The 15,196-nt window shown below is 41.7% G+C and overlaps 1 protein-coding gene across 1 annotated transcript in view; it reads left to right on the top strand.

Moving 5' to 3' along the window:
* Window positions 1-15,196, top strand: part of ptprn2 (protein tyrosine phosphatase receptor type N2) — a 203,171-nt gene that overhangs the window by 103,320 nt on the left and 84,655 nt on the right. The window contains exon 12 of the mRNA XM_061239019.1: window positions 14,002-14,066. Within this exon, the coding sequence (XP_061095003.1) occupies window positions 14,002-14,066 (65 nt within the window). The remainder of the gene's footprint in view (window positions 1-14,001; window positions 14,067-15,196) is intronic.

Raw genomic sequence — 15,196 nt, 5'->3', positions numbered from 1 at the left:
CAAGCCAAGCTACTGCCCGGATGCGCTTACTGAGCCGTGTGCCTGGGAAGCACTTTAGCAGAGCCCTCTCATAGGTCAGTGGCAGCGGGGCCAGGAGACATGCAACATGGCGTTAATGGGGCGACCTTGCTACGGTTGACCTCGGCCTGCTAAAATTCAGGAGTGAGACAGGAGTGAGACAGGAGTGGAATCCTAAGAGAGAGAGAGAGCGCAAACCTTCAGGTCAGAGGTTTTCAGGGTAATCTTCGTCAGGAGCCTTTGTCAGAGCATCCAGGATACTCTGCGGAAAGATTCAGGCCGAATGTGTTAGTCACGGGCTGAATTAAAATGGTGTCTATGAGGTGTAGTCTCATTTTTTCATACACTCAGTGAGTACTTTATTGGTCTTCTGCTGCTGTAGCCTATCCACTTAGAGGTTTTACATGTTGTGTGTTCAGAGATACTCTACTGTTGTAATGTGTAGTTATTTGCTTTAATGTCATCTTCCAGTCTGGCCCTTCTCCTCTGACCTCTCTCATCAACCACACATCTCCGTCCACTGAACTGCTGCTCACTGAATGTTTTTAGTTTTTTGCACCATTCTCTGCAAACTCTAGATACTGTCGTGCATGAAAATCCCAGGAGATCAGCAGTTTCTGTGATACTCAAACCACCCTGTCTGGGGCCAACAATCATTCCACGGTCAAAGTCACTTCAATCACATTTCTTCCCCATTCTTCTGAACAACAGCTGAACCTCTTGACCACGCCTGCATGATTTTATGCATTTAGTTGCTGCTACATGATTGACTGATTCAATATTTGCATGAATTAACATGCTGGGGTACAGGTCTACCTAATAAAGTGCTCACTGAGTGTATACTGTATATAACTTGGTGTGATGCCATTTCCGTCCACTCATACTTTGTCCTGTTCTCCTCAATACATTTGGATACTTTCTTCTTGCTTGGATACACAAAACCCCCTTCATAATTATTGATTTTTATGCATTTGACATGCAATTTGGGTAGCTTATTCAGGGTGAATGACATCACATTAAGCCTGGAAATACAATTCTCAATTACCTCTGAATATTCGAGATGTTTAGACTGTTAGGTTACGGGATTCAGATCTTTTTAGCGCGTACCATTTCATTCGCATTTATATCAGATATCATCCTTGTAAACATCGAACAATTAAAAAGAATGAGTGACACCCCCCTGGTTCATTTAACATCTGGAGTGTCTGCGATTCAGTCCACTGCTGGGACTGGCCAGCTTTCGCACATATTTCAAGCCCACCATCCAGAACGCATGAATAATTGGCGTCAGCACCTATCAAAATGAAAATTCCTATTGTACACAGAGTGTCACAGTAGCCACAATCTATTAATCAACCAAGAGACTCAGGGCTGCTTAGTTATTCAATTGGAGTCCAGACGTGTCTGTGTTTGATATTCCGCTATCTTTAAAAGCCTCTGTTTGGAAGATCTAATTATAAATATGTCATTCAGCATTTATTTGATGGGGGTAATCACGGTGAATGGTCTGTAATGTACATGACAAGTGCAGCAGCCGGACGGGAGCACGTGCTGATTGCAGGCTCCCAGATTACAGGAATTAAAGACAATGCTTAATAGCGGCGCGCATTCAGAACGCCGTCTGAGCTTTTGTTCCCGGTGTCGGGGCTTCTCATCTGCCGCAGATTACATAAACATAAAGTAGACAGCCTTGAGTCACTGCTCGTAGTGTGAAGTGGCCCGATTGTTTCCCGGTAGGCAGTGACATTCTCTGAAAACGACTGGTTGCTACGCAGCCGAGCTGGAGAGGCCATTCAGACCTGTGACCTCTGTGGTCCGAAGGCGCATCGGCGACAATTCATTAAATAATCAGATATCGATACCGATCACGGCACCGTTTACAGAACTGCCGCCTTTTGTCACGCGAAGCGTTTTGCAGCCCTCCACCTCCCCTATGACAGCTTTTATCCGTTCAGGTTAATTAAACTTACTGTTATTTATTCCCATTGCATGAAGAATATTGCTGTACTTTAGTAGGAATTGAGGGCACGGGCTTGCACTCACTCAGAATCTTTGGATAACTTTCTCAAACTGAACTGCAGGTACGGTGAGTCTGATTCACTGATAAGTGAGCCAGTGGTTTGTGACAGAATAAACATAGCATCAATCTTTTTGTGTCTCGGGGAAATGAGAACCCAAAGAGGCTAGACTGAGGCAGTCAGGTGGATAGCATCTTCAGAGATATGGCTATATTCCTAATGTCTCTTTTTGGATTCACATTGCCATATGAAAATGTGGGCTGAGCCGTAGCCAAGGTTTTGGTTTCAAGTACTTGTTTATAAAATGCACTACGTTTTTAAATGTAATGTTTAAAAAAAAGAAAAAGATTTCACTTGTTTTATTAAATGATTTTTTACTCTCCGTAGTCTCTTTACTCTTTGTGGATAATGTGATGTTGGCTCTCATCCCAGCAGTATAACTGAGATACACACTGAACTGCAGGAAATAGATAAACTAAGACACTATTCTCCTGGAAATAACAGGAGAATAATAATTTGTACAAATACAATCCAATTCAGTACAGTACAACCATTTACTCATTTGCAACAGAGAAATATTACCTTCATGATTAGTGACATCATAGTGCCTGATTTTCGAAGACCTTTAGCATTTGACAAACCTTTTAACACATGCAAAACCAATAACATTACCAACGATTGGTCGTGGTATTTGTTTTGCACCAATCATTGGACGCGTTACTGGTTTCGCATGCGTTGAGATGTTTTGCAGATGCAAAAGGTCTCCGGTGATGGATGAGTGGATATGAAAAGCGTGAGGAGGGCAGTTGTCTCTGACACCACTAACGCCTCCTTGTTGACTTCCTATTGTGCAGATGTGCATTCGGCTGACTGAACCTAAACTCCCCCAAAAAAACAAAAATAAATAAATAAACACAAATGTGTTTCGCTTGGAAGGCCCTGCTGTATTTTGCTTGGAGAGCCATGCAGTGACTGCCAAACGAAATGCCAAATTATATGATTTAATGCCTCTATTGGATGAGAGAACCTGCTTTGTTTTTGGGCTTTTTTTCTCCCTGACACTTATAATGACAATATCAAATCCCCCGTGCAGTGTAATATATCATTTAACATGTTAATCCAGCAGCAGCAGCAAAACGATACTCACTAAGCGCTGTCTGCTAATGTCTGCCAGAGTGTGAAACCCTGGACATTTCAACATACTGTGAGTTTATCACTGCAGTTGTTAGAGTAAAGGAGGCCTGGTTGTATAATTACGTTGCACACTGCATATATTTTTTTTGTTTGTGTGTTCTGTTTTGTTTTTTCTTCCTGCCACCACCCCCCTTCTTGGGAGGTCAACTTTATTCATCGTAATTTAAAAACATGAGGGTAGGGTGTAACAAAAACAAAAGCCAATTTAAGCACACAAACTGTGATGAAACAAGACAAAACAACACGAAAAGCAGATTGATAGTGGTGACAGGAGTAGACATAGACTAAACAGAGGGAACGGACATACAGTAGACCAAGAAGAAATAATAATAATTTACATTACATGTTATTTGGCTGACGTCCCCATCCATCAATCCTCCATCCCCAGCACCCATGCCCAACCCACATGTCAAAAGTGCAGAAGTGTGGCTATTTAAGGTAAAACGTTTCGATTGCTGTGTGTGTGTGTGTGTGAGAGAGAGAGAGAGAGAGAGAGAGAGAGAGAGAGAGAGAGAGAGAGAGAGAGAGAGAGAGAGAGAGAGAGAGATGGTAAAATTATTGGTGTTTTATTTTAGCCTATTAAAGCCCTGGCAAAGATCAATGGTATGGGCTACATTGGTCCAGTGCCTACAGGTGCCCAAACCATCTCCCTGGGAGTGCGACTGTGTGATCCAGAATGTGATCTTTATCGAGCTTCTTTCACTGACCCGACAGACTGAAGCACTAATCAAATTATATGCATCTGCATTTAATGTAACTGGGTGAAAACAGGCTTTCCTACAACATAATATTTGTGATACTATCCATTTTCAGTACAATGGATACTGGCTTCCTTGGTAGATAGGCACATTACCATGGATTATGGGAAATGTTTTATCTCTCCCTCTTTCTATCTTTCTCTCAGTCTTTTTCTCTCACGTTCTCTGTCTCTCTCATTTGTATGTTCTCTGAGGTGAAAGCTCTGTCTATCGAGGCTCTCAGCCCTGGTTTCATCTTACTGTTCATCAAAGCAGAAAAACAGCTCTGAGAGCAAAATGAAATGAAAAGTACAAAGAGAAAGAGCAAGAGAGAGAGAAGGAAAAAGACAGAGAAAGTGTGCGTGTATGTATGTGTGTGTGTGAGAGAGAGACAGAGAGAGAGAGAGAGAGACAGAGAGAGAGAGTGTGCACATGTGTGTGTGTGCATGTGTGTGAGTGAGAGAGAGAGAGAGGGAGAGAGAAAAAATGTGTCTCTTTTACTGGTTTTGAGTTTAGGGAGTATATCCCACTTATGGGTTAAGTGTTGACCTTTAACTTGGAGTTTTGCACATATATTAAGTGTTTTAATTGGCTGGAGTGTCTTAAAAAAAAATGCTATTTGAAGTCTTTTAGTTATTACTAGTATTACACTTTGTATGTGAAATGATAATAGCACTGTCCAGCATATGCAAACCTTAAAATAACCTAGCACATTGTCAAATCCATTAAGTAATATGAATTCCTTCAGAATTCATATACACATTTGTCATCTACAAATTAGAACCATATACCTCACCCTTTTTGTAGCATACACTGTGATGGCTCATTAATGTTCATTAATGTAATTATTTCTGTTGTGCACAGTTAACTCGTGCTCACGGAGCGTGTTTAGCCGTCTAACTCTTTTCCCTTGTGGTGGAGTGTGGAGCTTCCATAGCACCTGTACAGGTTCTTACCGCTGTCTCTTAGGAAGCAGTACATCTGCATATTTTCTGATTACTGCTAAACATTAAAGGGATAGGTCACATTCTGAGTTTTTATGTCTAAAATATTATTCATTGCACACAAAACTCTGCTCCATTAAAAATCATACACCAAAATCATTTAAAAAAAACCACAGGGCACAAACTATCCCTTTTACTTTCACAGAGATACAAATCTGCACTTAATCAACTGTTGTACTTGATTTTAAACTTAGCTTTTAAATCTCAATGTAACTATTCAACCTTTCTCCCAGGAAATACAGCTTGCAAATACCAAAATTAAATATGAATGCTTTTTGTGATAGTAATAATGAAACACAGAGGCTCACATTTATTTGAAAGTCAAAAGTTAATGGTAAACACAGATTTGCTCCAGGTCCACAGTAATGTAAACGCTGTTGTGCTCGCCGCTGAAATGTCCTACCAGCTACTTCCTCTAAACACTGCAGCACGACGCGGGGCTAACAAACCGCCGTAGCAGTAGGACAGAGGACGAAAAGGTCGAAGCGCAATCAAGGGGCTCTCAGGTGCTGCATGCAGTCACATCATTGGTTAGCAGCGCGGCGATGGGCCCCGCAGTCCTGATTCAGATTCTGACCACTCCAGAGCGGACCGCGAGCGGCAGTCCTGCAGGGGCCGTTCATCCATATCCGCACAGCCAGCCGGGGAGGGAAGCAAGGTTGTCGCGGTGACACGTCTTGCAGCTGCAATCGGGCGTTCTTAACCGGGGATTAAAAATACGGGGCTAGAAAGTTGGAAGAAAAAAAAACTCGCTAGCCGCTGTACTGTCAGTTTCAAAAACACCCAACTGCAACTATCTCGTCTACACAGCGCGTCAGCAGTTGCCACAGGTTGGAAAGTCGCGGGGTCAGAAAGTAAAAGTTCTGTCATGCTTTATTCCACCCATGGGCTCAGCCAGCTCATTTCACCTGTTCTTCGCACTGACTGAAGAATTGTGCTAATTGGCGAATCCAGGTTTCTGTTAAAAACGTGCGTCTGAGCAGCTGTCTGGCTTTGCAGACAGCAGTGAGTCAGGTGTTTATGCAGTATTCACGTGTGCTCGGGGGAACTTGTGGAATGGCAGCTTCAATATAGGCCTGATCACTGCTGATAGCAGCACGGAATCATCCCTCTCCGGCAATAAACATTTTCATTTTGTTTCTGCTGAGGCAGAAAATGATTTGGTGAATAGGTGACCTTAGACATGGGGGGAAGGGGGAGCGCACTTCCATATTAAGAGTCGGATCACAGACTGTGAAAAACACATTTTGGCCAGCTTGGGATCCATTTTGGAAATATATAACATCGCCAGAGAGTGTTTTGTTCTTTTTTCGATGACCTGGGGATAGATACAGCATAAAAATAAAGTTGATAATATTTAGTCTGGTGCGGGGGAAGATTTCTCCTTCATTTAGATTTGATTAAAATCATCTTGACTTTGTCTCTCAGCCACAAAAAACGAACAGTCGTAACGTAACGTCAGTGTGTGAATTTGTATTGTTTGGCTGTTGACTGCTCTCTGTGTATGAGGAGCAGATTTGTTTTATGTTGAGGTGCTGTAATAATGCCTTCGGACACAAGTACTGCACCATGGAAATAATTACCGGCCGAAAATGTTTCCGAAGCCCACAGCTCTCCAGGTCAGCACTGTTACCTTTTACAATGTGTACCGACCATTTATCAGTGAGCCTTGTGGGATTGTCAGTTTTGTGTGAAATGGCCACTACAGTACCACACAAAAGCTTTGCACAGGTTCAATATTCCAATGCATCACAAGCTGCAATTACAGAGTTATTTCTGTGTTTTTGCCATGCATACAATAAGAAGCGTTTTGTTTTGTTTTTCTGGTACATTAAACCGCTAAAAGGACTTTTTGAGGCATGTTGAAATGTACATAGCTTTAATGCAAAACAGTGTCAGGTTATGAAACTAAAGCTTGACATCTGAAAACTATAATCTCTTCAGCTAGGGCGTCATAATTGTAACCTTTCAATGTCATCGCCGTTTCTATAGAATAGAAGATTCATTTCAGGCTAACTGCCTATTTAAAAATGGCACCCTACCATAAAGAAAGATTTTCCCCCCTGAGAACAACACTTGATGGCATTTTAAAGAAAATAACCCAGTCCATGTACTTTATGAAAAACAGGGTAAACAAAGACACGGCTCTCTCTGAGCAGAATGCGAGCGTGTGAGTGTGAGGCTGGGGAATATCAGGCGTTGGATGGGCTCGTACACATTCGAGTGCTGTCTGAGAGAACTGCTGGCCAGGCAGTGCTTTATTTACTGCTGGGGTTGTGCTCTTCCTCACCAAGGACGTGGCAAATTGTAGCTGCAAACAGCAGAACGCTGATTAAAATCATCTTGACTTTACAGGCCTGGGCCTGTCCTACAGGCCTATCCTGATGAGTTGTTTTTAAGTATAATAATTTTCCTCTCCGGATACACAAGGATCTACTCTCCTCTCTGTGACATTACTGTGTGTGTGTGTGTGTGTGTGTGTGTGTGTGTGTGTGTGGGTGTGCAAGTGTGTGTGCGTGTGCGTGCTTGTGTGTGCAAGTGTGTGTGCTTGCATATGCATGCACGTCCATAAACAAATCAGAAAAACATTGAAAAAGAAAATATGATTATTTATATCTCAGAATATATACAATACTGGGGAGTATTTTATGAGGATAGAATTTTGGTACTGGATGAGCTCATTGTTGCTGATGTTCTTTCTGCCATAATCTGCATTATTAGCCATATAGCACATACTGTGCTGCTTTGAACAGACACTGAAATGCAGCTTTGTTGTAAAATAATTATCTACAGGTTAGATGATTAAAATGAAATATGCCACCAGCATTTACACACAACAAGGACTGACTAGGATGGTGTGTAAATACGGTTTTGTGTTCTTGTTTTATAATACAGTTCCATTCTTGTCAGTCGAGCTCGAGGGAGAGAGATGTTGATGCACACATTATAACATCCGGAATCGGGGCATTCATTTTTACTGCTCATATTTTGCTAATATGACTGCATAATACCTATAATTGTGTATGTTTTTTGTTATGAGAAATCAGGTAGTAATATAAATATTAGAAATTCCTCATACCATCTGCCCTGTAGTCTTTCAGTTGATCGTTTTAGGACTGGTGCCGTTTCTTTATTAAGTGGCACATTTTGGTCTTCTCTTCCACAGAGCAGGAATCAAGACGTTTCAGGTTTCAGGTGTGGGGGGGTGCATACAGGGGGGTTACGGAGGGTGCCATGCCGCAGGTCGAGCAGCGAGACTAGTGAGAGAATGCGGTGATGAGTGTGCTGAACTCTTGCCGAGGTGACGGATTCACACAGCCACAGAAGCACAATGACGAGAGCGGTTCCCCGCCTAAACCCGCTCCAGAGCCTGGCACGGCGGCCATGTTGGATTGTGGAATGAGCCTTTGTTGAAATTCAAATGGAGTCCTTTCGGCCTGTCACAAAAAGATGCTGTGATTGGAGGGCATTCAGGTAGCTGCTCCCTGCGTGCGTGGCCATTCAGCGCACTGTTTTGGACAAGACAGATTTGCAGGAGCTGAATGGAAGTGTTATCCAATTCTTTAAGTGAGACAGGGGGTAGGGCTTAAAACAGCGGCACTGATTCAGAGCTCTCCTCACACCCTGCCTGACACAGATTACAGCCCGTATAAAAGAGGAGAGGAAAGAGATTGAGAGTTTGTGTGTGTGTGTGTGAGAGCGAGAGAGAGAGAGAGAGAGAGAGAGAAGGAGGAAAAATGGGACAGTGAGAGGTGGATAGGGAGAGAGCTGGTGAGTGAGAGAAACAGAGGGAGAGTGTTAGGTGATAGAGAGGCAGAATAAGAGTGAGAGATGGGAATAGAGAGAGAGTTGCAGTGAGAGAGACTGTTGCTGTAGGAAAGATACAGTGAGAATGAAAGAGTGAGAGGTGGTGGTTAGAGAGGGAAGTGGGGAGAGAGAGAGAGAGAAGGAGTTTTATTTTCTTCCCTTTTCCCTTGCTGCCTCTCCATGAGCAGGGAGCTGAGAGGATCAGGGCATCTGTTAGGGGTCTGCTGAGCAGAGCGGGGCAGGACAGTCAGTAATGGGGGGCTGTTAGCCAGAGAAACAGAACAAAATGTCTGATTCTAGTGGAGACATGGACACCTGACATCTTTATCTATCCAGATATGAATGTAATTAGCATTTATGCTGTTAAAACAACAGCAGCACAGCGATCTGCATCTGTAAGCACAGATATACAGCCTATCTGTTACATAACTGTGAATCCAACCATTAATAATAATTATTATTTGATAATATTTGCCGAGGCACTCTTCCATTTAGATACAGAATTACTGTACGTCCCTGAAGTCCCTTCATACAACACATAGAGCAGAAACTATGCTTTGAAACTGTTGACATTCTCAGGTTCCATTTGCTTGTGTTTAGAGCATGAATCTTGTAAAAAGATTATCACTTTATAAATTCCACATAACCGAAACACCTGCAAGACATGAATAAAATGTTAAGATCACGAGACACTGGAATTACAGCCCTAATGTGCCACATCCTATAGAAGTGGCAAACAATACGCTGCACTGCGATATGTTCTATATGTTACATTTGCATTTAAAGTGGGTGTAGAGAGACCGTTGCGGTATGTGTGAAGAATAAAAAAACAGTACTTTGAACCTCAGCAAGTGTACCCTGCTGAAAAAAAACAGCTCATGCTTGCTTTTGAAGCAGCTGGTGGCTGGTTGACCAGTTCAGACCAGCTCCATACTTAACATGGTTTGACCAGCTGAAGCTATGTTTTGAAACAGCTGGTAGCTGGTCATTTTAAGCTGGTCAAGCTTGATTTTACACTTGGGTAGCCTGTCAGCTGCTGGATTTTGCAGGATATCGGCATTGTGGAGGTACCCAGCCAGACTTTTTGACTGGTTCCTTGTTGGCCCTTGTCCGGAGCCCTAAGTGGAAGAAAAAGCAGGCGGTGACAAAGCCTTATTTATCACGGCTGAGCAGGGAGCTTAAAAGCTCCAGGGTCATCGCATGTTTATCAGCATGCTCTCTTTCGGCCGGACAGAGGACTCCCCGGTCCCGCAAATCTCTGCAGTATTCTCAACGGTGTCCTCATTAAGACAAAACACCGTTCCTGACCTTTCAATCGACGCCCTTTCCCCTCCAATGTGGCCTAATTACGCCTTTTATCACGGCCGCTCTAAATAACACAAGCAGATAGCGCTCCAGCTCCTATCGGAGATTTCAGCAGGATTGAAAGGTTGAAATATGAAAAGACGCGCACGAAGTAAACAAGGACGCCGGAGCCAACTCTCAGACTGAGCAAGCGTCTATTGTGATTAATTATAACCGCCGGATGACAGACCGTCTCTCAAGAGCCTGTCCGCCCTCGAATTGCTTTATTTGTCGTTGCATTTGATTCGAATGGCATTACATGTTTGGGGATTTCAAGTGAATATTAATTCCCTTTCGATTTCGCCTCTTGTTTTTATTTTCTTTCTTTTGATTGACAGCTGACCATGGTAGTCATAGCATGCTGGCCAACATCAGGTCCAATTGTGTTCCAGTTTTCGTTTTTTTCTTTGTTTGTTTGAACCTGTTTCTTTGTCCTTGGAGAGCACAACACAATATGTCCATCGCCGCCCGACCCCCCTGTTTAAAATCACCCGGATTGTGATTCACCACCGCGCCACAGAGATCCGCGGTTTGATTCTTGTCCATTTTCCGGCTCTGAATCACTTTGTCAGCATTTTGCTTTACCGAACACACAAGGAGCTTCTGTTAAAGTTATGGAGATATTATAGCACTGCCATACAATTACTGCGCTTTCACGTCTCCATTAGAGCCGTGTGCCGGCGACACAGGCTCACCCTGTCATTAGGAATGCAATCGTACCTTTGTGGTCCTGACAAAACATGAATTCTGAATGCAAGAGAGTGAATGCATTAGCTTGAGAGAAATATATATTTTTTCGCTGTGTTTGTGCAAAACTCGAGTACTTTATTTGAGAGTTATTTGAATGTAGGTAGCACTACCTTCACCTGGCATTCTCCTGAAATGAAAACCCTGCATATTGTACTTCCCTGCTGAGAATGCATTATCCTCACTCACAGGGTTTTGATCAATAATTTGTTGAATCAAGTTGAGAGTGTTAATTAAAACGCACTGTTTTATTGTTGCAGGAGAATAATGAGAATTCTAAGCCATTTGTACATTTGAAAAATATCATTGTCTGGTATTTGAAAAGCAGTGCTGGGTCTGGGTCAATATGTTTTTTAAAATATTGTTACCATCAATTTGAAAAACTTTGTTTTAGTTGTTCATACTTTTATATTTTATTTGTGTGGCCTTCGATGAGCTGTTTTTCAAAAGACTTGATTATTACAGTTATTGTAGATTATTCAACCTACTCAGTAAGCAATTGATACTGTTGTATTTTTTATTTTAAATAACCTTTTCGGTTTAAATAACCTGGTTTTGGTTTTTGGTTTAAATAAATTACTTCCAATAATTAATTCAGAAGTATGTATTTCAGTGTTCTATGCTTTCAACATACAAATAATTAAATTTAATAAAGGTTTGTCTTTGCATCGCCAAAATCACTGGGTTTGTCAAAGCAAAGACCACTTTAGTCAAGCATCATTGTTGTTCAAGGAATCAAAAAGTGTGCAGTTGCTCATCACTCGACTCCTGTGTTGCATCTTTGCACCTAACCTCTATGCAGTCCCGTACAGACAGTGTTCTACACCATTGTCCTACTCACAGAAATGAGCAACAACTTCTACATTCTTAGTCCTGCCACTCCATTACATTTTGTCAGGGTTCAGGGCCAGTGTGGGAGATTGAGACGTGCCTGAAGAGTGAGCAAACGCAGGAAAGGGACTTGTCTTTGTGCTGGTCAGGTCCCCTCCGGCAGGCCTGCGCAGTGACAGGTCTGAGATCAGTCCTGACAGCACCATTAAGTTGTCCTCATTGTTATTGAGATCACAGATGAGACAGGCCCCGATCCTTTCAGGTTAGAATAGCCACTGAGAAGAGCCTCCACCAAATTATTCCTCTGTAGCCACGTGCTTAATTATATGGAATACTGCATAAATTGTCAAGTGCAAATAATTATTCTGATAAATTAAAATACTAATTAAATAGGCTATTGCAGAACGTTGAGAGCATTGTAGGGCTGGGGTCTTCGGGCTGATCTGCATATCCTTTATCTGGGGAATGCGATTTAAAGGACTCTGCACTGCCACTCTGACACATTCACATGCAAACAAACAAAATGTAATTACGCTCGCTTTCCTCCATTTTATTCTCCATTGTGTAAATTATTACAGCCCCCGTGATCTGATCTCGCTATGCAAACGCTTCTCTTCAGGTGCCATTTGCTTAGCTAAATATGGACAAAATATATATTTTAATAAGTATCCATGTATTCAATTTTGGATATCTGACATAGTGGGTTTTCTTTTTACATGCAATTGAGCATGCTAATGATTTCATGTGGAAGTTTGATCAATGTGATATCCATCACAGTTGGGGCTTTTCCATTTATTTACATTATATAAACCATGTACACAAGCAGAGCTGTGCAACAAACATTTAGCGTTTTCATGTATTTGTTTGTACATTTGATTTACGTATTTGTTTATTTCTCCGGGTTTTTTTTTTTCAATGTTTGTTCCAAGTGTGCAAAAGTTCATTTTGACATGCCTGTTAGTATACAAACTGAATAATGAGGCAGGGTCATTACAGTCTATGGCAGTGAAGTAATTTGATTAAGAGATAAATAATTGAGACAATAGGACAAGAAAATAATCTCATTACCCATGCCTTGAGATGACAAGCAGCTTCAGATCAGGCCTGGAGCAGTCAGGACAGATTTTATATGTTGTATTTAGTCTGTCTCATAGTGCTCCATTGTGCTTGCAGCTTGATAATGTAGCTGTACTAAGCCAGGTGCAAGAAGCAAACAAATGGAGGTGGAGAAAACTATGAAGCCTTTTTTTTTTTGCCTTTTATTGTATCCTCAGAAATAAATGAATAGATTGAGGTTGTTATTTGTACAGTATTTCACTGTTAGTATAAAACTTGAAGCAGTATATGTATTTTCTCATCCTTGAACCATTCACGCTGGTCACAATTGAAATACTTTAAAAATGTATTTTAAATTGGATATATTTATGTTCTGCAGTAGGCTTTGCTCTTAGGAAAAAATGATTTGGGGAAAACCGGGACAGCAAAAGCAGCCTTAATGTACATAAACGTACAGTGCACTGTACTACTGAGGGTGACAAGCAATCTTCATGCTCAGAGATTCAGCCTGAATAATATGTACATATTTCTTTACTTTTTTTTTTTTTACATTAAAAGCATTTTCAAAGCTTTGAATCTGAGCTAGAGTAAAAGTGATTTACATTTTTCATATAACATCATACTGTACATGTCTTTTGTACTAAATTGCCAAAAAATAGAAGCATATCCTTCAAATCCAAATGTGTTATGGAAAGCTAAGGCCAATCGTGCAGGCTGAGAGACTGAATGGTGTCTTTATGGTTATTGCCCGTGCTGTAATGGGCAGCTGAAGCAGTGGGTTTTGGAGCTGTCTCACCTGGCTCTCTTCTGTCTCACAGCTCAGAGTAAAGACCAGCTGAAGCAGGGCTTTTGGAGCTGTCTCACAGCTCAGAGTAAAGACCAGCTGAAGCTGGGGTTTTGGAGCTGTCTCACAGCTCAGAGTAAAGCGTATCTGAAGCAGTGGGTTTTGGAGCTGTCTCACAGCTCAGGGTAAAGCGTATCTGAAGCAGTGGGTTTTGGAGCTGTCTCACAGCTCAGGGTAAAGACCAGCTGAAGCTGGGGTTTTGGAGCTGTCTCACAGCTCAGAGTAAAGACCAGCTGAAGCAGTGGGTTTTGGAGCTGTCTCGCCTGGTTCTCTTCTGTCTCGCAGCTCAGAGTAAAGACCAGCTGAAGCAGGGGTTTTGGAGCTGTCTCACAGCTCAGAGTAAAGACCAGCTGCAGCAGGGGTTTTGGACCTGTCTCACCTGGCTCTCTTCTGTCTCACAGCTCAGAGTAAAGACCAGCTGCAGGAGGAGACGGGGGTGCGCATCCTCCAGACCGGAGTGGGTGATGTAAGTGTGAGAAATCTTTACTCTTTTTTTAAGAGTTGAAGTCCTTTCTGTTCAATGGTAGCATCCGCCATTTTGTTGCTCTTGGCTGTAAAAAAGATTCATGTGATAGTTGTATATTTCAATTCAATAGATTGAATCATCAGTGTGTTATGTGTACACTCATATACACTCACTCATTTTAGGATATTAGGAACACCTGTACACATACTTATTCATGTGATTATCTAATCAGCCAATCATGTGGCAGCAGTGCAATGCATAAAATCATGCAGATACGGGTCAGGTGTTTCAGTTAATGTTCATATCAACCATCAGAATGGGGAAAAAAATGTGATCTAAGAGACATTGACCATGGAATGATTGTTGGTGCCAGACAGGGTGGTTTGAGTATCTCAGAAACTGCTGATCTCCTGGGATTTTCATGCACAACAGTCCCTATAGAGTTTGCAGAGAATGGTGCAAAAAACAAAAACATCAAGTGAGCAGCAGTTCTGTGGGCAAAAAAGCCTTGTTAATTAGAGATGTCCATTGAGAATGACCAGACTGGTCAAAGCTGACAGGAAGGTGACAGTAAAGCAAAAAAACACACATTAAAACAATGGTATGCAGAAGAGCATCTCTGAACACACAACGCATAATGACTCTAAGTGGATAGGCTACAGCAGCAGAAGACTCTAATAAAGTCTAATAAATACCTAATAAAGTGATCACTGTGTGAACAGTAATATATGATGTTTTGTTGAGATTTTCAGGTTCTCTGAAAATATGTGTTGGGATGAATCATGCAAGGTTTGGATTCTGTAAAGAATAAAGGCAACTGAGAATGTATCATCTCAGGATGTTAAAATGAGTTTAGACTGAGCTTCACTATATTTGAATGACACTGTTTCATGTTAATAGATTGGTTAGCAGTTTTGGTGTTTTTTATGTGAAACCTTTTATGAACATCCATAGGTACATTTACAGTACAGTGCAGCTGCATTTCTAGAAGATAGTAAAGAAATAACACAGACACAAACATTTTCAGAAATTAGCCTAAATGTGGATAAATCAGTAGTCAAATAAAAAGAACAGGTCGATATCCTCCATTGGATGCTTTGGTACTTATCTTTATGTCCTAGTACTTCTGA

This window comes from Conger conger, chromosome 4, assembly GCF_963514075.1.
Source record: "Conger conger chromosome 4, fConCon1.1, whole genome shotgun sequence".
NCBI lineage: Eukaryota > Metazoa > Chordata > Actinopteri > Anguilliformes > Congridae > Conger > Conger conger.
The sequence above is the reverse complement of the archived record's forward strand: the minus strand, read 5'-3'. Positions and strand labels throughout refer to the sequence as shown.